We start from the raw sequence: 22,774 nt of genomic DNA, 5'->3' as shown, positions 1-22,774 counted from the left end.
TGCTAGAGCTCAGAAATCAGTTTAAGCTAGCTACCTAATTAACCAGCTACAGCTACTCTGAGTGTTTGTACACTCATGTTTAAAACTGCAAGAAACCTAACTTACCTCTTAACTGAAACAAGAATTTCAATTAATTGCTAAATGTGAACAAAACAAAAACTAGTCTTGAGGGTAACCGTTAAAATCCACTCACTTAACAAACTATCTTCTTCACACTCAGTGCAGAACAAGAGGGTCTTAGGTCCAATTCTTATTGTATGTTCCATTAGCTACGGCTTGCAGTCAGGTCCTCAGCATTCACGAGCTGTTGAGGGAAAAATCAAGCCATCATTCTCACTCCCAATCTCAGTCTGCTGGTTCCTGTGTGCAGACGTCTGGTGCCTCCTGTGTTGAGAACAAGATTGGGTTTGGTTGTACTGGCATCTGCCAATGCTCTTTACACAGATGGCGGTTAGAATGTGGAACTCTTTACATAGAAACATAGAAAATAGGAGCAGGAGTAGGCCATTCAAAAAGATCATGGCTGATAGTCTAATTCAGTACCCTGTTCCCGCTTTCACCCCATATCCCTTTGACATTAAGAAATATATCTATCTCCTTCTTTAATTTATTTAATGACTTGGCCTCCACTGCCTTCTGCAGTAGAGAATTCCACATGTTCACCACCCACCGAGTGAAGAAATTTCTCCTCATCTCGGTTCTAAATGGCATTACCTGTATCCTGAGACTGTGACCCCTGGTTTTGAACTCCCCAGCCATCAGGAACATCCTCCCTGCATCTATCCTGTCCAGTCCTGTTAGAATTTTATATGTTTCTGAGATCCCCTCTCATTCTTCTAAACTCTAGGTGAATATAGGCCTAGTCGACCCAATCTCTCCTCATACGTCAATCCTGCCATCCCAGGAATCAGCCTAGTAAATCATCTTTGCACTCCCTCCAAGGCAAGAATATCCTTCCTCAGATAAGGAGACCAAAACTGCACACAATACTCCAGATGTGTTCTCACCAAGGCCTTGTATAACTGCAGTAAGACATCCTTGCTCCTGTACTCAAATCCTGTTGCAATGAAGGCCAACATGCCATTCACCTTCCTAACTACGCTGCTCCTAAATGCTTGCTTTCAGCGACTGGTATACAAGGACGCCCAGGTCTCGTTGCACCTCCCCCTTTCCCAATCTATCACCATTCAGATAATCTGCCTTTTTATTTTTGCAACCAAAGTAGGTAACATATTTATTTACGTTAAACTGTATCTGCCATGCATTTGCCCACTCACCCAACTTGTCCAAATCACATTGGAGCCTCTTTGCATCCTCCTCACAGCTCACATTTCCCCCCCAGCTTTGTGTCATCTGAAAACTTGGAAATTTTACATTTAGTTCCTTCACCTAAGTCATTAATATATATTGTGAATTGCTGGGACCCAAGCACTGATCCCTGCGGTACCCCACTAGTCACTGCCTGCCACCCGGAAAGACCTATTTATTCCTACTCTGTTTCTGTGTCAACCAATTCTCAATCCATGCCAGTATATTACCCCCAATCCCATGTGCTTTAATTTTGCACACTAACCTCTTACATGGTACCTTATCAAAGACCTTCTGAAAATCCAAATACACCACATCGACTGGTTCTCCCTTATCTATTCTACTAGTTACATCCTCATAAAAACTCCAGTCAATTTGTTAAGCATGATTTCCCTTTTGTAAACCCATGCTGACTTTGTCCAATCCTGTTTATGCTTTCCAGGTATTTATTTATTTTATTTATTTAGAGATACAGCACTGAAACAGGCCCTTCGGCCCACCGAGTCTGTGCCGACCATCAACCACCCATTTATACTAATCCTACACTAATCCCATATTCCTACCACATCCCCACCTGTCCCTATATTCCCCTACCACCTACCTACACTAGGGGCAATTTATAATGGCCAATTTACCTATCAACCTGCAAGTCTTTTGGTGGTGGGAGGAAACTGGAGCACCCGGCGAAAACCCATGCAGACACAGGGAGAACTTGCAAACTCCACACGGGCAGTACCCAGAATTGAACCCGGGTCACTGGAGCTGTGAGGCTGCGGTGCTAACCACTGCGCCACCCATATTCTGCTGTCACATCCTTTATAATAGACTCTAGCATTTTCCCCACTACTGATGTAAGGCTAACTGGTCTGTAACTCCCTGTTTTTTCTCTCCTTTTTAAATAGTGGGGTTATATTTGCCACCCTCCAATCTGTAGGAACTGTTTGAGTCTATAGAGTTTTGGAAGATGACCACCAATGCATCCACGATTTCCAGGGCCACTTCCTTTAGTACTCTGGGATGTAGATTATCAGGCCTTGAGGTTTTGTCAGCCTTTAACCCCATTAATTTCCCTAGCACTATTTTTTTTTTTTTGACTAATACTGATTTCCTTCAGTTCCTCCCTCTCATTGGACCCTTAGTTCCCTAACATTTCTGGGATGTTATTTGTGTCCTCATTTGTGAAGACAGAACCAGTGTATGTGTTTAATTGTTCTCCCATTTGTTGGTTCCCCATTATAATTTCCCCCGTTTCTGACTGTAAAGGACCTACATTTGTCTTCACTAATCTTTTTCTCTTCACATATTTATAGAGGCTTTTACAGTCAGTTTTTGTGCTCCCCGCAAGTTTACTCACATACTCTATTTCCCCCCGCTTAATCAACCGCTTTGTCCTCCTTTGCTGAATTCTAAACTGCTCCCAATCCTCAGACTTGCTGCTTTTTCTGACAATTTTATATGCCTCCTCTTTGGATCTAATACTATCCCTAATTTCTTTTGTGAGCCACCTTTCTGGTTTTATTTTTTCACCAGACTGGAATGAATAATTGTTGTAATTCATGCACACATTCTTTAAATATTATTCATTGCCTCCACTGTCAATGCTTTTAGTAAAGTTCCCCAATCTACCATAGCCAACTTATGCCTCCTTTATTAAAGCTTCCTTTATTTAGATTCAGGACCCACCTGGAGTAGTTGAGGCCAATAACCTCAACGTATTTAAGGGGAAGCCGGTTAAGGATATGAGGGAGGAGAGGATATGCTGGCAGGGCGAGCATAAGAACATGCGAAATAGGAGCAGGAGTAGACCATATGGCCCCTCGAGCCTGCTCCACCATTCAGTACAATCATGACTGATCATCTACCTCAACTCCACTTTCCCACCCACTCCCCACATCCCTTGATTCCATGAGAAACCAAAAATCTGTCTATCTCAGCCTGGTATGCTCAACGATGTAGCCTCCACAACCATCTGGGATAGAGAATTTCAAAGATTCATAACGCTTTGAGTGAAGAAATTTCTCCTCATTTCAGGCCTAAGTGATTGGCCCCTTATCCTGAGATGATGTCCCTGTTTTCTGGATTCCCCAGCTAGGGGAAGCAATCTCTTAGTGTCTGTTGTGTCAAGCACTTTTGGGATCTAGTATGTTTCAATGAGATCGCCTCTCATTCTTCTAAACTCCAGAGAATATTGACCCAATTTACACAGTCTCTCATCATAGGACAACCCTCTCATCCCAGGAACCAATCTAGTGAACCTTTGCGCTACCGCCTCCAAGACAAAAATATCCTTAAATGTGGAGACCAAAACTGTGCACAGGTCTCATCAAAGTGAGACGAGGAAGGATGGGAGGAGGCCTCTGTGGAGTATGAATATTGGCATAGGCCATTTGGGCTGAATGGCCAGTTCCTGTACTGTAAAATTCCATGTAATTCTGAGATGAGTTAACAACGTATATTAAGAATAGCACCTGGAATTTTCTGTTCACCCTGCTGTTTACCAGTGGAGCAATCAAGGAGATTTTGGCTTATGGGTTGACATTTTGTTGATTTATTTCATAACTGTTGCTGAGCCATTGTAACCATTTGGAATAGTGTAGGCTCATGCGGAGAACTGCAAGTTGAACAAGACGTCGGAGGGCTGTTGTCACCTGCAGATCCTTACCGGAGAGGGAAAAAAAATCTTTCAGCAAGGATGGAAGCAACCTGGAAAAATACATTGTTTAAAATGCTGTGTTCTTTGTAGTGCAAGGAAAAGAGTTGGAATACCTGGAGCAGCCATCGGCGAAAGATCCCTCTAAAGTTTGTGAAGGAGACACAGCAAGGACCGTCTCCAAAGCTGCCACAGAGTATGAAGACCAGGGCCCAGAGGCTGCACTGCAAGCGGTATGACTTGCAACAAGCCAACTTTCCTCTCCACTTTTTGATATCAAATAAAGAAATGCTGAATAGTTCATGTCAGGCCGCTCTCGGTTATTGCTCGCTAAGAAACGCCATTTGACCACTCCCATCCATCCTCCTCACCTACCCCATTAAAACGCATGATTTACGTGTTATATACAGGAGTATTGTAGCCCAGCTAAAGAGCAGCGTTGTTTTCCCTCCCTCTTCCTCTCAAATCTGTTCCGTATGAAACATCAATGGGTGAAGTTGGAAAATAGTTCATTGCTGGTGAAGCACTTTGGGATTTCCTGAGGGTGTGATAGGGTCCTACATAAATTCAAGTTATTTTTGTCTGCTTCCTGCCAACTGATGCTGTCACCCATTGGTTTTGCTTCTGTTTCCACGCCTGCCCCCTGCTAATATATCTCTGCATTCCCCCACCTTTCCCTTCTTCTCAAAGATGTCAACTCCCATTGGGAGTCAGTTCTGTCAGTGCCAGTCGCCTCCCTCCTGCCTCCCGGCACCTCACCCAAGCTGGCACTCTTGGCCTGCATGAGCGGGCCAAGCATAGTTGGCACCCCGTTTGATGGCTAGCAGTGTCACAGCTGAGCCTAATCCACGACTGACGTCTGCATGCACTTGTTCTAACCAGAGCCGCTGGACAGTCAGAAGTGTGAGGGCCCTGACTTGGCTTTCCTCCTCTTCAGCCCAGTGGCATGGATGGCTTCCTCAGACCAGCATTTCAAACATGGCACAGACTGGCTGGTGGGAAGAACCAAACTCAAGTCTCGTTGGTCTCCACAGTTCACCTCAATGAATGAAGCAGCTGAGCCGTCAGGTGCTCACGTTTTAAAAAAAAAAAAAATCTTTGTAAGGTAGCAGCATCGCACTCAACAGAGGCGCAGCACTCCTGTATATAAGATGCTCTATAACAGTCTTTATGCTAATCGGTACTTGTCCATTGTGCCATGTTACATTTTTAGACCTCCAGGTCTAGCCTCACCAGGTCAAACTTCATTGTCCCACAGTTATCATGTATTATTTCCAAAAAAACGCAGATGTATGAGAGTTAAAGAAGCCGACTTATATTCTTCCAATAAACAGATTCTAACATTCCTCCCAGATACAATATTTTTCTGTGTTTTATTTGGGGGAGGGAGAGGCAGAAGTGGAGTTGACGATCCTGCTGCCGACATCTGCTTTGTGCCCCAGCTTCTGACTATGATTGTCAGGAACTCTGAACTGAGGTCATGGGGCACAGGGTAGAGATGAGTAGGAGCAGCGCACAAACCTTGTATTCCTAAAATTGACCTTGGCTGTAACGACTAGTTTTTTTTTTTTTAACCCCCTCTTCATTACAAATGGTGTTAATGTTTGACCAGTTATTTCGTGCTGGTGTGCTTCTTTTGCTCCTTAACATATGTGTTTGCATATATCTACAGAAGAGGTATATTTTGGGGAGAGGTTATAACTTTCACACAGCTGTGGAACAGTGCAATTTAAATCTGTCCCAGCAGTGGGGAGGGAGGAGGTCGAGAAGCAGATGGGCTACTCTTGACTTTTGTCCTTTGGAATTGTCTGGGTAAATAGGGTTGCCAGTCCTTCAGGAGTGTCCTGGAATGAAGGATTAATATCTCTCTCAGTCTTGTCAGCAATCCAGGAAATGTTGCTCTCTCTCATACGTTGACAAACAGCAAGGCTCCCAGGATGCAGTGCCGCTCCAGTAAAACCACAGGATGGGTAAGGCACTTTCTGGGGTACAGAGGATTGTGGATACTGCAGTCATCATTATTGATTGACTGTGGTGGGGTGGGGGGTGGTTGTGGTAGTGAGGCAGTTGGAGGTCATGTGATGAAACCTCCTGAGTTGGCACCCCTGTGATGTTGCGACTGCCTCTGAACAGATTGTAGTAGGGAGACAGTGGTGTCGTGGTAATTTAACTGAACTAATAATCCAAGATAATGTGCTGGGGACATAGGTTCAAATCCCACTGTGGCAACTGGTTGAAATTAAATTAATTAAAAATCTGGAATTGAAAACTAGTCTCCGTGATGGTGCCATGTAACTATTGTCAATAGTCTGAAAAACCCATCAGGTTCACTAATGTCATTCAGGGAAAAACTCTGCCATCCTTGCCTGGTCTGGCCTACATGTGACTCCAGAACAACCTCAGTGGTTGGCTCTTAATTGTCCTCTGAAATAGCCTAGCAAGCCACTCAGTTGTATTCAAGAGGGCTTATCAGAGACCCGATGAGGTGATGATTTTAAGCAGGCTTAGTTGCTTGGACCTTTTGTTTATTCGTTCTAAGGGCATGGACATCTCTGGCAAGGCTAGCATGTATTGCCCATCCCGAATTGTCCTGTGAATTGTCCTGCCTTCTTGAAATGTTGGTAATGGTTTGATACAACGGTCTTACTATGTCACTTCAGAGGACCGTTGTCAACCATGTTGGACTGGAACTGGAGTTATGTATAGACCAGATGGTAAGTTCGGCAGGTTTCCTTCCTTAAAGGGACATTCACGTGTTCTTTACCTTGACTTGACCCTTGATGAGCCCTGCATTTTGAAAAGAAAAGTGGTAATTCGAGTCAGTTACCATTTTGGGAGAAATGCCTATAGGAGTCTCCACCTAAGCTAATTGCTTCTTGTGTGCTACTTTAATTCCTAGCCTCAGCTGGTTCCTTGTACTCATGGCAAGACTTCACCCTGTACAGCTAAAAATGCTTTCCCCAATTTTTATGTAATTAAGGAAGCTTCTTCTTTGGCCTCCTTATCTCGAGAGACAATGGGTAAGCGCCTGGAGGTGGTCAGTGCTAGACAAAGGCTAATTGCCAAGTTCACCGTACAGGGCACCCAAAGTGGAAAATAGCAAAGATGAGAGAGCAGAATTGAGAGCACCAAGCTTAAAGTTGGCGAGTGTGGTTCGTAGAGGGGGGAGGGGTGGGGGGGGGAAAAGATGTGTTTCTTCTAAGCTGGTGGTTGGGATCGGCTTGCGCATTTTCTAAGATATGTTTGGAGAAGAGAAGTGCCCTGAATTTATGTATGACTTAATGTTGATGGAAGTGCTGATATAATCCAGTTGTGTTTTGTGTCTTAGAGTTTGCACGCGTCTGTATTATAAAATTGAAAGGGTTGGCATTTATGGGCAGAAGTGGACAGAATTAAATTTTGTTTGTGCATTTTCCCTCGCTCTTAATCTCAATCTGTCCGAATGTGACGCTTGCTGTGTGTGAATTGCATCCTCTTTATGCCCTGCAGTCCTTGATGTCATCACTTTGTGGCTGCGCTTTAAGCCTCCTTCTTGTCCATTCTTACCCTCCACCTGCTCCTCCATTGAGGCTTCTCATTGTTGTACACTGAATGTAGGTGCTATATGTCCTGTCATCATATGTTCATGTTGCAGCGCAGTGCTAGTGAACTCTCCTGTGGGCTCAGTAAGTGTAGTTCGTCCTGATTGCACAAAGTTGTCCTGACTGTGTTCTATGTTTTTCTTTTGCCTTTCCTTGTTCTGGTTATCAGTGTTTTCGACAGACTTGCCTAAAGTGTACGTACTAATCGATAGAAAGAGTTTCACTTAAGTCCGACACTTGTTTTCTGTTCTCAATTCATCAACTTAAGTTCTTCATCTGCTATCACTGCAAGTGTCAGACCTGTAATCATTTGTACTTCAACCTAGTAAAACATGAGTGGTGTTCAGAGCTTTCTATTTGTGCACATGCAAATATTCTGTCACGCTCCCAGGAATCCTTGGAAATACTGTCACACTCGCGGGGCATCCCTGTAAATAATGTTACACTCCTTCACTATCCTCTACCATACCCCTCCCCTACTTACCCTCCCCTCTTCCTTTCCTTCCCTCCACTTCGCTCTTTCCCAACTCATAAGTTCCTCCCTCCATCCCTCCCTCAAACCCCTCCCCGTCCCTGTCCCTCCCCTCCCCCTATCTCCCTCCCCGTCCCTCCCTCCCCCTCCGCCCCGCCCCTCACGCTCCCGGGAATCCTTGGAAATACTGTCAGACTCGGGCATCCCTGTAAATAATGTTACACTCCCTCACTAACCTCGACGCTACCCCTCCCCTACCTTCCATCCCCTCTTTTCCTTTCCTTCCCTCCCCTCCCCTCTCCCCACCCCCCCCCGTCCCTCCCTCCTCAACCCCCGGTCGCTCCCTCCCCCCTCCTCCCCTCCACGTTTCCCTCCCCCCCCCCACGTTCCCCTCCCCCCCCCACGTTACCCTCCCCCCCCCACGTTACCCTCCCCCCCCCCCACGTTACCCTCCCCCCCCCCACGTTACCCTCCCCCCCCCACGTTACCCTCCCCCCCCCCACGTTCCCCTCCCCCCCCCACGTTCCCCTCCCCCCCCACGTTCCCCTCCCCCCCCCACGTTCCCCTCCCCCCCCCACGTTCCCCTCCCCCCCCCACGTTCCCCTCCCCCCCCCACGTTCCCCTCCCCCCCCACGTTCCCCTCTCCCCCCCCCACGTTCCCCTCTCCCCCCCCCCCACGTTCCCCTCTCCCCCCCCCCACGTTCCCCTCTCCCCCCCCCCCACGTTCCCCTCTCCCCCCCCCCCACGTTCCCCTCTCCCCCCCCCCCACGTTCCCCTCTCCCCCCCCCCCACGTTCCCCTCTCCCCCCCCCCACGTTCCCCTCTCCCCCCCCCCACGTTCCCCTCTCCCCCCCCCCCACGTTCCCCTCTCCCCCCCCACGTTCCCCTCTCCCCCCCCACGTTCCCCTCCCCCCCCCCCACGTTCCCCTCCCCCCCCCCCACGTTCCCCTCCCCCTCCCCACGTTCCCCTCCCCCTCCCCACGTTCCCCTCCCCCTCCCCACGTTCCCCTCCCCCTCCCCACGTTCCCCTCCCCCTCCCCACGTTCCCCTCCCCCTCCCCACGTTCCCCTCCCCCTCCCCACGTTCCCCTCCCCCTCCCCACGTTCCCCTCCCCCTCCCCACGTTCCCCTCCCCCTCCCCACGTTCCCCTCCCCCTCCCCACGTTCCCCTCCCCCTCCCCACGTTCCCCTCCCCCTCCCCACGTTCCCCTCCCCCTCCCCACGTTCCCCTCCCCCTCCCCACGTTCCCCTCCCCCTCCCCACGTTCCCCTCCCCCCCCCACGTTCCCCCCCCCACGTTCCCCTCCCCCCCCCCACGTTCCCCTCCCCCCCCCCACGTTCCCCCCCCCCCCCACGTTCCCCTCCTCCCCCCCCCACGTTCCCCTCCTCCCCCCCCCACGTTCCCCTCCTCCCCCCCCCCACGTTCCCCTCCCCCTCCCCCCCCACGTTCCCCTCCCCCTCCCCCCCCACGTTCCCCTCCCCCTCCCCCCCCACGTTCCCCTCCCCCTCCCCCCCCACGTTCCCCTCCCCCTCCCCCCCCACGTTCCCCTCCCCCTCCCCCCCCACGTTCCCCTCCCCCCCCCACGTTCCCCTCCCCCCCCCACGTTCCCCTCCCCCCCCCCCCACGTTCCCCTCCCCCCCCCCCACGTTCCCCTCCCCCCCCCACGTTCCCCTCCCCCCCCCCACGTTCCCCTCCCCCCCCCCACGTTCCCCTCCCCCCCTCCACGTCTCTCCCCCCCCCACGTCTTCCCCCCTCCCCATCCTCTACCCTGCCCGTCTTCCTTTCCTTCCCTCCCTCCCCTCCCCTCCACGTTTCTCCCTCCCTCCCTTTTCTGTCCTTCCTCCTCCCTTCTAGATAGTGATTTTATTATTTGGCATGGATTTGTTGATGTTTTTATCCATGAACAAGTCAGTGACTGCAATTATCTGTGGCTTCCTCTCTGAAAGCTGCCTTTCTGACGGTAATATCAGTGATATCCTCACTGCCTTCTGTTTTTGTCCCTTTATCTCTTTCCTTTACATGTGTTTTTTTTTTACAGTATTCGTTTTATTTTTTCAGGTTTCAATCTTCCTCTATCCTCTCACTCTCAGCCAAAGGAGAAAACCTTTGGTTTCAGCGCGTTGCTGTTGCAATCATGCTTTGCCACTGGGTGGTGCTGTGTGGCAACCCATTGAATCTTTACCACATCTTTAAGATTTTGCTGTTTTTAACAAGCCTGCGCTGAGCTACAATGTGATTGGGTTCATGCCAGTGATTTGCCCCAAACCCCCAATCAGCAGGTGTAACCACAGTTCACCATCGAGGCAACCCAGACATCTATTTCAGTGCCTTTTTCTTCCCCAAGTCTGAAGAGTAGGGAGAACTGAGGGCCAGTGTGGCAGAATGGCTGAACGTGAAACCTCTTTACTTGTGCAATAAAGACACAAATGAGAAAAACAGCTTTTTAAATACATATAACATCATGGTTATAAAGCCAGAAATAACAGGCTGGCCATGTTTGTTCTGGTCGGGGGAGCCCCTGTTTGAGCTCCCTTTGCCTCCCAGGGTAGTTCATTGAGCAATCACATCATTGAACTGTACTGACCACAATTCCCTGGGTTCAATTCCTAGTCTATGCTGAATTATTCACTCAGTTGTATGGCATTCAGGGCCCAGCCCCGGGCAGTGCCCCAGTGGCTGCGGGATGAGGGTAGGGTCAGCCTTGGTTGTGATGGCCTTTCAGTAAAACACTCCACTAATGCTCCCGGTTTAGGCACTCACATGAAGGTTGTACATCTGGGCACGGCACTAGTGGGTGTCTGCACCAGTCGTACTGTATCTGAGCAAGGTTCGGCACCTTGAGGGGAGGAGAAGAGTGGCCAAAAGAAAATTAAAATTACACTTAGAATAGCACCTGGAAAGAAATGAGCTCTTTGTGGAATCAACATTGTTCTTTGTGACCCTCCATCTTTTCCTTTCCTTTTACCTGTGCCATCCTTCACTTCCTGACCTTGCCCTTTTCCTGTAGGGCTTTGCCGCGGCTTCCTCCAAGCCTGGAACCAGCCAGCGTGTGGTTGAGGTGGAGATTCCCCAGATAGGAAGGTTGATCATAGAGTCAGAGGAAGGCGGTTATGATGATGAGGTATCTACCCAGTGCCCGTCCGTGTGTAAATGACCAGATAGTATGTGGGCATGCATGGCACTCCTGAATGGGCATGTTTCTGTGCACAGCTGTGTGAGGGAGTGCTAGAGTTACGCTTCAAGTGATTTCTGAAAAACAAACTTGAGCAAGATGTATAATGCAGGGGAGGAGAGGGCACATTACAGAACATAAGATAGAGCGAAAAACACATTAAGCAATGCAGGACAGGGATGAAGAAAGGTCATACAATGCAAGGTTGGGGAGAGTGCACGCTACAGAATGAAGAGAGTAGAGTGCACATTAAACTATGCAGTGTAGGGGAGAGGATGCAGGATAGATAGCGGGCATATTACACAGTGCAGGGTAGGCAAGAGGGTACATTGTACGGTGCAGGGTAGGGAGGAGTACACATTGTACAGTGCAGGGTAGGGGAGAGGACACATTGTACAGTGCAGGGTAGGGGAGAGGACACATTGTACAGTGCAGGGTAGGGGAGAGGACACATTGTACAGTGCAGGGTAGGGCTGAGGGAACATTGTACAGTGCAGGGTAGGGAAGAGTACACATTGTACAGTGCAGGGTAGGGAAGAGGGCACATTATACAGTGCAGGGTAGGCAAGAGGGTACATTGTACGGTGCAGGGTAGGGAAGAGGGCACATTGTACAGTGCAGGGTAGGGAAGAGGGCACATTGTACAGTGCAGGGTAGGGGAGAGTACACATTGTACAGTGCAGGGTAGGGGAGAGGGCACTTTATACAGTGCAGGGTAGGGAAGAGGGAACATTATCCAGTGCAGGGGAGGGAAGAGGGAACATTATACAGTGCAGTGTAGGGAAGAGGGCACATTGTACAGTGCGAGGTAGGGAAGAGGACACATTATACAGCGCGAGGTAGGGGAGAGGGCACATTATACAGTGCAGGGTAGGGAAGAGGGCACATTGTACAGCGCGAGGTAGGGGAGAGGGAACATTGTACAGTGCAGGGTAGGGAAGAGGGCACATTGTACAGTGCAGGGTAGGGAAGAGGGCACATTGTACAGTGCAGGGTAGGGAAGATGGCACATTATACAGTGCAGGGTAGGGAAGATGGCACATTATACAGTGCAGGGTAGGGAAGAGGGCATATTGTACAGGGTAGGGAAGAGGACACATTGTACAGTGCAGGGTAGGTAAGAGGACACATTATACAGTGCAGGGTAGGGAAGAGGGCATATTGTACAGGGTAGGTAAGAGGACACATTATACAGCGCGAGATAGGAGAGAGGGAACATTGTACAGTGCAAGGTAGGGAAGAGTACACATTGTACAGTGCAGGGTAGGGAAGAGGGCACATTGTACAGTGCAGGGTAGGGAAGAGGGCACATTGTACAGTGCAGGGTAGGGAAGAGGGCACATTGTACAGTGCAGGGTAGGGAAGAGGGCACATTGTACAGTGCAGGGTAGGGAAGAGGGCACATTGTACAGTGCAGGCTGGGGAAGAGGACACATTATACAGTGCAGGGTAGGGAAGAGGGCACATTGTACAGTGCAGGGTAGGGAAGAGTACACATTGTACAGTGCAGGCTGGGGAAGAGGGCACATTATACAGGGTAGGGAAGGGCACATTGTACAGTGCAGGGTCGGGGAGAGGGCACATTGTACAGTGCAGGGTAGGGAAGAGGGAACATTGTACAGTGCAGGGTAGGGAAGAGGGAACATTATACAGTGCTGGGTAGGGAAGGGCACATTGTACAGTGCAGGCTGGGGAAGAGGGCACATTATGCAGTGCAGGGTAGCGGAGAGGGCACATTGTACAGTGCAGGGTAGGGAAGAGGGCACATTGTACAGTGCAGGCTGGGGAAGAGGGCACATTATGCAGTGCAGGGTAGGGGAGAGGGAACATTGTACAGTGCAGGGTAGGGAAGAGGGCACATTGTACAGTGCAGGGTAGGGAAGAGGGCACATTGTACAGTGCAGGCTGGGGAAGAGGACACATTATACAGTGCAGGGTAGCGGAGAGGGCACATTGTACAGTGCAGGGTAGGGAAGAGTACACATTGTACAGTGCAGGGTAGGGAAGAGTACACATTGTACAGTGCAGGCTGGGGAAGAGGGCACATTATACAGTGCAGGGTAGGGGAGAGGGCACATTGTACAGTGCAGGGTAGGGAAGAGTACGCATTGTACAGTGCAGGCTGGGGAAGAGGGCACATTATGCAGTGCAGGGGAGCGGAGAGGGCACATTGTACAGTGCAGGCTGGGGAAGAGGGCACATTATGCAGTGCAGGGTAGCGGAGAGGGCACATTGTACAGTGCAGGGTAGGGAAGAGGGCACATTGTACAGTGCAGGCTGGGGAAGAGGGCACATTGTACAGTGCAGGGTAGGGAAGAGTACACATCGTACAGTGCAGGGTAGGGAAGAGGGCACATTGTACAGTGCAGGCTGGGGAAGAGGGCACATCGTACAGTGCAGGGTAGGGAAGAGGGCACATTGTACAGTGCAGGCTGGGGAAGAGGACACATTATACAGTGCAGGGTAGCGGAGAGGGCACATTGTACAGTGCAGGGTAGCGGAGAGGGCACATTGTACAGTGCAGGGTAGGGAAGAGTACACATTGTACAGTGCAGGCTGGGGAAGAGGGCACATTATACAGTGCAGGGTAGGGGAGAGGGCACATTGTACAGTGCAGGGTAGAGAAGAGTACGCATTGTACAGTGCAGGCTGGGGAAGAAGGCACATTATGCAGTGCAGGGGAGCGGAGAGGGCACATTGTACAGTGCAGGCTGGGGAAGAGGGCACATTATGCAGTGCAGGGGAGCGGAGAGGGCACATTGTACAGTGCAGGCTGGGGAAGAGGGCACATTGTGCAGTGCAGGCTGGGGAAGAGGGCACATTGTACAGTGCAGGCTGGGGAAGAGGGCACATTGTACAGTGCAGGGTAGGGAAGAGGGCACATTGTACAGTGCAGGGTAGGGAAGAGGGCACATTGTACAGTGCAGGGTAGGGAAGAGGGCACATTGTACAGTGCAGGGTAGGGAAGAGGGCACATTGTACAGTGCAGGGTGGGGAAGAGGGCACATTATACAGTGCAGGGTAGGGGAGAGGGCACATTGTACAGTGCAGGGTAGGGAAGAGTACGCATTGTACAGTGCAGGCTGGGGAAGAGGGCACATTATACAGTGCAGGGTAGGGGAGAGGGCACATTGTACAGTGCAGGGTAGGGAAGAGTACACATTGTCCAGTGCAGGGTAGGGAAGAGTGCACATTGTACAGTGCAGGGTAGCGGAGAGGGCACATTATGCAGCGCAGGATAGGGATGTGTGCAAGTTACATAATGCAAGATGGGAGAGTGCACGTTCTTCACCCAGTACAATACCCTTTGACATTGCATGTATTTGCAACTTGATATAACATCTTGCTATTATAGAATTTGGTGACTTCAGGTTAGAACAGATGACTCGTGACCTAGATGAATCAAATTCTGTACTGACAGTAAGAAATGAATCTTAATATATGCATTAAGTATCCTAAATATATGTTGTAGAAACTGTCCTGGCTGTTTTATCTGTAGAGTTATCAGGATAATTTGCAGGAGGGAGGTGAATGTTTGAATTTCAGTAGATATTTTCAAACAAAACTTTAATTCTCTCCTCTTCCGCATATTTTTTTTTTGTACCCCGATCTTTGTAGCTGTTTTTTCCCTCCTCTTGTCCCCACCATCCCCCAAACTTGAAGCCGTAGGCGATTCCCATCACCACCACGCCCCCGCCCACACCGCCATAGGCCAAACAGATGATCTGCCAAACTTCGCGGAAGATGCAGCTTGTACTCGCCCAACCGGAGGTGCGAAAGATCAATCTGGTTGCCCAAAACCCTTTCCCAGTTGAAACCAGGCACAGTTTCTAGTTCCAGTTAACTGATCTCAGCAGGGGGCAGCACCAGGACCATTTTAGTTGACTTCAGTGTCTTTATCTCAGAAACCTTACAGCAGGAAGGGTTCCTGTTCTTGATTGGTGTCTGCCGATCCCTGCCAGAGCATCGTCCACTGCCTCCCGCACCCCCTACCACCACTGACGGGGGCAACGGGCTTGGCTGTGATGATTCCCTCGTTCAAATATCCTACCAGCATCAACTTCAAGAATACAAGCCCTCGGGTGTGGCTATTTGAGGTCTATCTGTGGAACAGTTCCCCAGCAAGAGCTGGCACCTTCAAAGGAGGGAGAGAGAACATTCAGAGAGAGAAAGAAAAAAAAACCTATTAACCAGGTTTCTTTTCTCCTTTTCCTTAAGTTCACTTTTGTTAGTATTTCTCCCCTCCCCTGTTGAAGGAAGTTCAAAAGACACCGTGGACTGAAATTTATAGCTATATTTTAAAAAAATTATTAGATATGTGCACAAATGTGCTTGTGGCGCATAGACACCAGCATAGATCACTTGTGCAGAATGGCCTATTTTGGTGCTGTAAATTCTAGGCAATTCTATGAATGCATTGCCTGAAAGGGCGGTGAAAGCCGATTCAATGGTAACTTTCAAAAGGGAATTGGATAAATACTTGAAAAGGAAAAATTGGCAGGACTGTGTGGCAGGGGCAGGTTTGGGGTCTCGGAGAGGGGAGTGGCACCAATTTGATAGCTGTTTCAAAAACCCGGTACAAGCATGATGTGCTGCATAGCCATCTCCTGTGCTGTATGATTCTATATTTCTGAGTAAGGGACCTAATCAACATGTATTGATAGCTTAAATTAAACGCATGAAAGAGAGAATCACATTCAGTGTACAGCTGAGCGTTTGTGGACTGCTTCATGGGCAGCATGTTGATGAACATCTGTATTTCACAGCTGCACCAAGCTCTCATCATTTGCAGGGCAAATAAAATCACGTTATTTTCAGATTTTTGTGCATGCTGCATTTCAGTTGCTTTTTAATTTTATATACGAAGCATATAAAAGCCATTGCTTATTCGCTGCTTACTTCATGTAGCATTAATCATTTTAAGGTAATTTAAACTGCTTTTCGTTTCATACTCTTTCCTTATGTGAACTTTTTTATTTAAGAAAATAAAATTTAAAAAAAATTGTTGCCAATTCATGTGTTTTGAATAGCTTTATCCATATCTGACTTTTTACCTACGACCCCTTGTTGGCAGGTCATGCTGACCCCAACCATGCAAGGTATTATCATGGCTATAGGTAAAGCCAGGAATGTGTATGACAGACATGGTCCTGAGGCGGGTTTCTTCAAGGTACACACTCCCTTTATTTCATTGTGTGATTGAGTGCTGTCTGTTGTTGCATATGAAAGCATTATTGAACTCAGCATCGTGCGTTTTGTCTCAAGGGCTTGTAATGATCTATTCTGATCACAGACTCCGTATTCAATATTGATTGGCTCCCTTCCCCTTCTTCATTCTTTCACTCCTTCCCTCATTTCTCTTTCTCCCTCTGTCACTCTTTCATTTTTTTCAATCTTTCCTTCCTTTCATTTCCTGTCTTCCCTCCTCAACTTTTCTCACCTCTTTACTGCCACTTACACTTTTTAATCTCTTCCACTTGCCCCTCTTCTCTCACTGTTCTTTCCTTTGCCTGCTTCCCTTTCTTCCCTAACGTCCTGTCCTCAGAAATGTAATTTTAGACCAATGCTTCCAGCCCAGTGACCTGTCCATCAGACATTTAATGTAATGTATGCTTACCTATAATACAATATTTACTTAGCTGTACTGTATTTAGTCATCTTCATATCTAAAGTGCTGGATAAGGCTAAGTGTTTAGGAATGTGCTTTCAAAACAGGTTCTGCTATCTACTCTTCCAGCACTGACTGTTGCCATTTCCCAATCAGTGTTTGTGGGGCTCCCGAACAGTTTGAAGTGAAAGGGAATGCACGATTTTTGAGTTCATTATTGCTGTTAGATTACGGGTATGTGTTATGCAGTATGTTGATTATTAGGATTTGAGGGATTTTAATGACGTTTTGAAATTTATCCTTCCGTTATGGTCTGTGATTTGCTTAACTATAGCAGCTGACTTAAACTTCGTAAGTTTCTGGGATTGAGTGAAACTGCGTTTCTATTGTCTGGTACACAGAATGGTATTGGAGAGTCGGGGCGGGAGGTTAATAACTATTTTCATCCAATCCCCACCTTAACCCTCCCCATAATCTAATCTGCATTTTCTAATTCATGTTTTTCTCAGCTGTTGCTTTTATTCAAGCTTGCATCTCGTTTTTAAATAAAAAGCATAATGAGCACAAAATCTACACACAAGCTAGAAGTAAGGAGGCACTTTCATCCCCAATAATTTGTAAGACACTACAAGTTTAATAGAAAATTACTCGTTTTATACATTTCAGAACACTACCTGACGGGTTGATGGAGGCAGGTACCCTCGCAACATTTGAGAAGTATTTAGATGAGCACTTGAAATGCCATAGCATACGAGGCTATGGGCCAAATGCTGGAAAATGGTATTAGAATAGATAGGTGCTTGATGGCAAGCACAGACACGATGGGCCGAAGGGCCTGTTTCTATGCTGTGTAGCTCTCTGATACCCCCTTCTCCCCTCCCCCTTCTCTCTCCCCCCCTTCTCCCCTTCTCTCTCCCCCCCCCTTCTCCCCTTCTCTCTCCCCCCCCTTCTCCCCTTCTCTCTCCCCCCCTTCTCCCCTTCTCTCTCCCCCCCCTTCTCCCCTTCTCCCCTTCTCTCTCCCCCCCTTCTCCCCTTCTCTCTCCCCTCCTTCTCCCCTACTCTCTTCTCCCCTTCTCTCTCCCCCACTTCTCCCCTTCTCTCTCACCCCCCCCCCCCCCCCCCCCCATGTGGACATGTGGTTATCTGGCCTCTGCCAATGCTGCTTTAAATCAGGCTACCAAGGTAGATCGTAAGACTTGCATTTCTATAGTGCCTTTCATGACTTTAGTTCTTTACAACCAGTTAATTACTTTTGAAGTGTAGTCACTGTTGCAGTGTATGAAACTTGGCAGTCAGTTTGCACACAGTAAGCTCCCACAAACAGAGATGTGAAAACGACCAGATTATCTGTTTTAGTGATGCTTCCAGAATAAATATTGACCAGGACACAAAGGAGAACTCCCAAGCTGCTCTTAGAATAGCCTCATGAGTTCTTTTGCATCCACCTAGGAGGGCCGACAGTCTCAGCGTGAAGTCGCACCTGAAAGGCAGCACATCTGACTGTACAGCACTCCCTCTGCCCTGCACTGGAGTATCAGCTTGGATTTTGCACTCAAGTCTCTGGAGTGGCACTTGAACCCACACTCTTTTGGCACAGAGGCGTGAATGCCACCCACTGAGCCATGACTCCTGATGTGGCAAGGCAGCAAAGAGGAGACATCCGGCCTCCATTCTTCACCTTTTCACCTCCCAACCCAATACCCATTAATCAGGAATTGCCCAAAAGGAGATTGTGGAAAGAAACACGTTGCATTTCTCCACGAACAAGATCTTTTTTTCCCACATTGTTGCATTGTGCCACTGAACTCATTGCTTATGCTATAAATCGAGCAGTGTAGGGAGTACCTGGCTGAAGTCTTAATCCAACACACGCACAGTTTGCATTGTGCTTACAACCTCATTAACCAACATAACTCATTTCACCTTAAAGCCCTATAGATCTGTATCAATTTCGCTAAAGTCATTTTGCTTATCTTTTTTTTAAAGTATTCATATTGCCAGTAGACCAGGCTCTCTTTAAACCAAAATCCCAGAAGTGATGCTCAACATGCTAACAAATGAAATCAGTTCAGTATCCTGTCAATTTACTTATAACTATTTGTAAAGGAGGCTTGGGGTTGTTAATTTGCCAGCTGGGGGAAAGTTGACCAGGGTTCTTATTGCTGATTGCTATCTCCAGTGATTCCTGCTGCAGAGTGCTTGCTCATCTGTTTGTTTGTGTGTGAGAAAGCATGAGGATGGGCTCGAGCTTGACAATGATGCCCTTCACAGTCGCATTGCTTGCTGGCACTTAACTGCTGATGTCAAATAGCCACTTGCTTAAGGGTACCAGAGAGCCACCATTTTTGAGAGAAGAGAGAACTAAATTGGCATTGAATTTAAAAATTCACCAATAAGTTGGTTTCCTTTTTCCCTAGTAATTACAGTTTAATTAAGAATTAGAGTATTGTTACTGCTGTTCACACCTAGAATGTTTGTGTTTTGTGAAAAGCTTAAACCTTACCTGCATTAAGTTATTGTCTTTAAACTTTTATGCCAGATTTTTTTTGTTCAGACAGGGCAAAAATTAACATCAAAATCTAACCATTGTGGCCTTTTTAAATCCTCCTCCTCGTCCCAACGTAAAAGCTGTAAAAATGACACACAGGATACTGTTATCAAAATGTTCCATCCAATTAAAGGTTTGTATTTGTGAACTGCGTTGCTGCTTTTCAGCACAGCGTTTAACCTGCCATCTTATCTCAGCCATATCTAATTTCCGTACCAGCAGGTCCATCAATTAGAATAGGTGAGGGATGCTGTTGTCTTTACGTATATAGCTTATCTGTTAGTCTAGTAATGACACTGTCCAGTGCAGTGCTGAGCTATGCAGAGTAGAAGGTTCCAGGGTCTATGCTGATTCCAGTTAAGGCTCTGCATTTCACCCCCAGTGCTTCTGGAGTAGAGAAGGCAGGGAGAAATATTAGCTAGGGTTCCCACTTCTGGTTGATCTTGTTATGACCGAGTGAAAGGAGTGCACTGTCATTTCTAGTTCCACTTCTTCACAGGTCGCAACATATATTTAAGTGTTTACCCAGTTACCGATGCAGTCAATCATATACTGTACTCTTTATCCCAGAATAACACACACCAATCAAGTTTCTTTAATAAACAACAAAATTATCAGTTTATTATAAAACCAGCCTTAACCTGTACTGAAGCAAAGCATTAACACACAGTGAAATATGAAAGTTCCCTTTTACCTTAGCTCCCCCACCCACCCCCACCCCCACACACACCCACACACACATACACCAGTTCACTGAAAAATAGAGATTGTCTCTTTAGAGCTCTTTACAAAAGGACAAAAAAAAGAATACTTTGGCCAAATACTCGCTAATTCTTGAAGAAAAAAGCGATGATATGGAAAGATGTCAGTTGTCCCTTTTTGGTTTGGCGTCCCAAATACACGTAGACCGCTGTTACTGGGATCTTTCTAGAACAGTTCTTTTCAGGCGATGGTGAGGATCAATTTGGGAGGTTTTCCAGGAAATAATATGTCCTTTTAACAAAACCTCAACTTCTCCAAAGCTTGTTAACATTCTAGATTTCGCAGAATCAACCCATACAGAAGAAGGCCAATTGATCTGTCGTTCTGTGCCAGCTCTTTGACAGAGTTGTGCGATTAGTCCCGCTCACTGCTACACTTTGCCCATAGCCCTGCATTTTTTTCCCTTTTCAAATCTGTATCTAATTTGCTTTAGAAAGTTAAGTTTGAACCTGTTTCCAATGCCCTTTCATCCAGTGCACTCCAGATAGTAACAATTTGCTGCATTTAAAAAAATTTCTCCTAATTTTCCTCCTGGAGATTTTGGCAATTTTGGTAAATCTGTCCCCGCTGTTTACTGATGTCCTGTCAGTGGTAACAGTTTCTCTCTATCTACGAAACCAAAGTTCCTCATAATCCCAAACATCTCTCTCTTTAACCTTTTCTGTTGTAAGAAGATTAATCCCAGCTTCTGTAGTCCCTCCATGAAAGTGAAGACTCTCATCCCTGTACCCACTTAAAGGTCTTCACGTCCTAAAGTGTGGGATCCAGAACTGGACAGCCAGAATTTCTACAATGCTTCAGTGAGTGCCTTGTGTTCATGCACTATAAAACCAGACTAAGGCACCCTTGAGTTTCCCGAACTTATGTCAAACACACGTGCACAATAATATGACAATGATGAGGTTAATAGCACAATTCTGTGTGGCAAAGCTGCCAGGGCCTGCTAACACACACCAGATTTACAGCATGGAAACAAGCCATTCGGCCCAAATGGTCCATGCCATTGTTTATGCTCCACATGAGCCTCCTCCCACTCTGCTTCATTGCACCCTATCAGTGTATCTTTCTATTCCTTTCTCCTTCATGTACTTGGCTGGCATCCCCTAGTTTTGGACAGCCACACAGTGGAAACATCATCTCTGCGTCTTCCCTATTGAAGCCCTTAATCAATATAAAGACCTCTATCAGGCCACCTGTATGTCTTGTATTGGTGCTTTTAATCTGTTGTGCGAAAGGACCTGTTGCTCTTTGTATGTAACATGCTGACAGATAATGGCTTCCATCTCACTGAGCTCCCTGTAAAACCCAACTTAAATGTGTCGCTGCACGGCATAAAAATAGTTTTATGTAGGGCACATCCAGCAATTTTTTCTCCTCACACCCTCCCATCATTTTTTATTCCTTTTTATCAGGAAGGCGTTGTGGTAGAGTTCCACAGATGACTTTCATTACAAAGAGTCCATTCTCCACACGCAAGCCTAGAAAGTAAATGTTGACAAATTATTCCACCATGGCACCACAACAATGCTAAAGGGATTCAATAGGCTATATACAGAGGAACTATTTCCTCTGGTGGGGCAATCCTAATCGAGGGGACATAAAATTAAAGCTAGGCCATCTAGGAGTGAAATCAGGTAGCACAGAAAGGATAGTGGAAACTGGAGCTCACTGCCTTAAGATGCTATGGGTGCTGGGTCAATTGAAATTTTTGTTACTGAGGTGGATTTAAGTTGGGTAAGAATATCGAGGGATATTAAGCAGAGAAAGTAAATGGATCGAGGTGCAGATTTGACCTCCTCCTCTTCCGAATGTTACTTGCTCAACATCCACAAATTTGCAGTTTCTGGGAGGATTCAGCGGATAGCGATCAGGCAGATTTTTTTCCCACTGCCAGTCCTTGTATGTATATGGTCTGCTGTCAGGCCAGACTTGGGACCAGCTTCAGAAGGTTAACCGGGGACTTTTCCTTCGTATGGCTGCACTGTCTATCAATTGAGCCACCTGGAGAGCTAAAGGTCAGGGTTGCATATGCCTGCCAGGGTTGCCCAACCCAATAAGAGAATATGGAATGTGAAGCTACACAATGTAGTGTGCATAGTTCATTATTGCATTCCAAAAACTGGTTCACCTGCAAGCACCTAACCCTTTCTGAGAAAATGGAAGTATTCCAGTAGCTACATGTTTTGCTTGTGTGTACTGTTTGTGATCGTTTTGAGACGCACATTGAATGCACTTGCATGAACGGCAACAAGCCCATCCTTTAACTTGTTTTTAAAGGCAAATCCCTCAAATTCAGTTGCTAACGGCAAAAGCTTTTTAACGAACAATCCAATTGAATTCTTGTTCTAGTTATAACGTATTGAGGTTTGAGATCCTGAGTTGATTATACTGTACCACCACCCTTATGTGGTTCCCCTTTTCTCAGTGTGATTTTTAAAACTTGTGGTGCAATATCATCCGACAGGGCAGAAAAGTGGGGGGAAGTGACCGAGTCATTTTAAAATGGCTGGAATGGGGCTGAGTTTATTGACACAGTTAATTGTCCTATATTGCTCATCTCTCTACTGGCCTGTACAATGGAGGTAATGAATGGAAACAAGGTGATAATGTGTTCCATCCTCCTTTCTGCCTCTGTCTCAGAATAACTGGGGAGTAATCCCAGAGATGTTGCTCGT

The 22,774-nt window shown here is 47.3% G+C and overlaps 1 protein-coding gene across 8 annotated transcripts in view; it reads left to right on the top strand.

Annotated features, from left to right (window-relative positions):
• The window catches only part of usp25 (ubiquitin specific peptidase 25), a 193,253-nt gene that overhangs the window by 116,914 nt on the left and 53,565 nt on the right, over positions 1-22,774 (top strand). For 4 of the 8 annotated variants that reach the window (XM_068041269.1, XM_068041268.1, XM_068041270.1 and 1 more), the window contains 3 exons: positions 4,052-4,191; positions 11,017-11,130; positions 16,256-16,351. In XM_068041269.1, the coding sequence (XP_067897370.1) occupies positions 4,052-4,191; positions 11,017-11,130; positions 16,256-16,351 (350 nt within the window). The remainder of the gene's footprint in view (positions 1-4,051; positions 4,192-11,016; positions 11,131-16,255; positions 16,352-22,774) is intronic. The other 4 variants (XM_068041273.1, XM_068041272.1, XM_068041275.1 and 1 more) reach the window with 2 other exon arrangements.

This window comes from Heterodontus francisci, chromosome 10 (genome assembly GCF_036365525.1).
Source record: "Heterodontus francisci isolate sHetFra1 chromosome 10, sHetFra1.hap1, whole genome shotgun sequence".
NCBI lineage: Eukaryota > Metazoa > Chordata > Chondrichthyes > Heterodontiformes > Heterodontidae > Heterodontus > Heterodontus francisci.
Note: the sequence above shows the minus strand (reverse complement) of the source record. Positions and strands in the feature narration are given on the sequence as shown.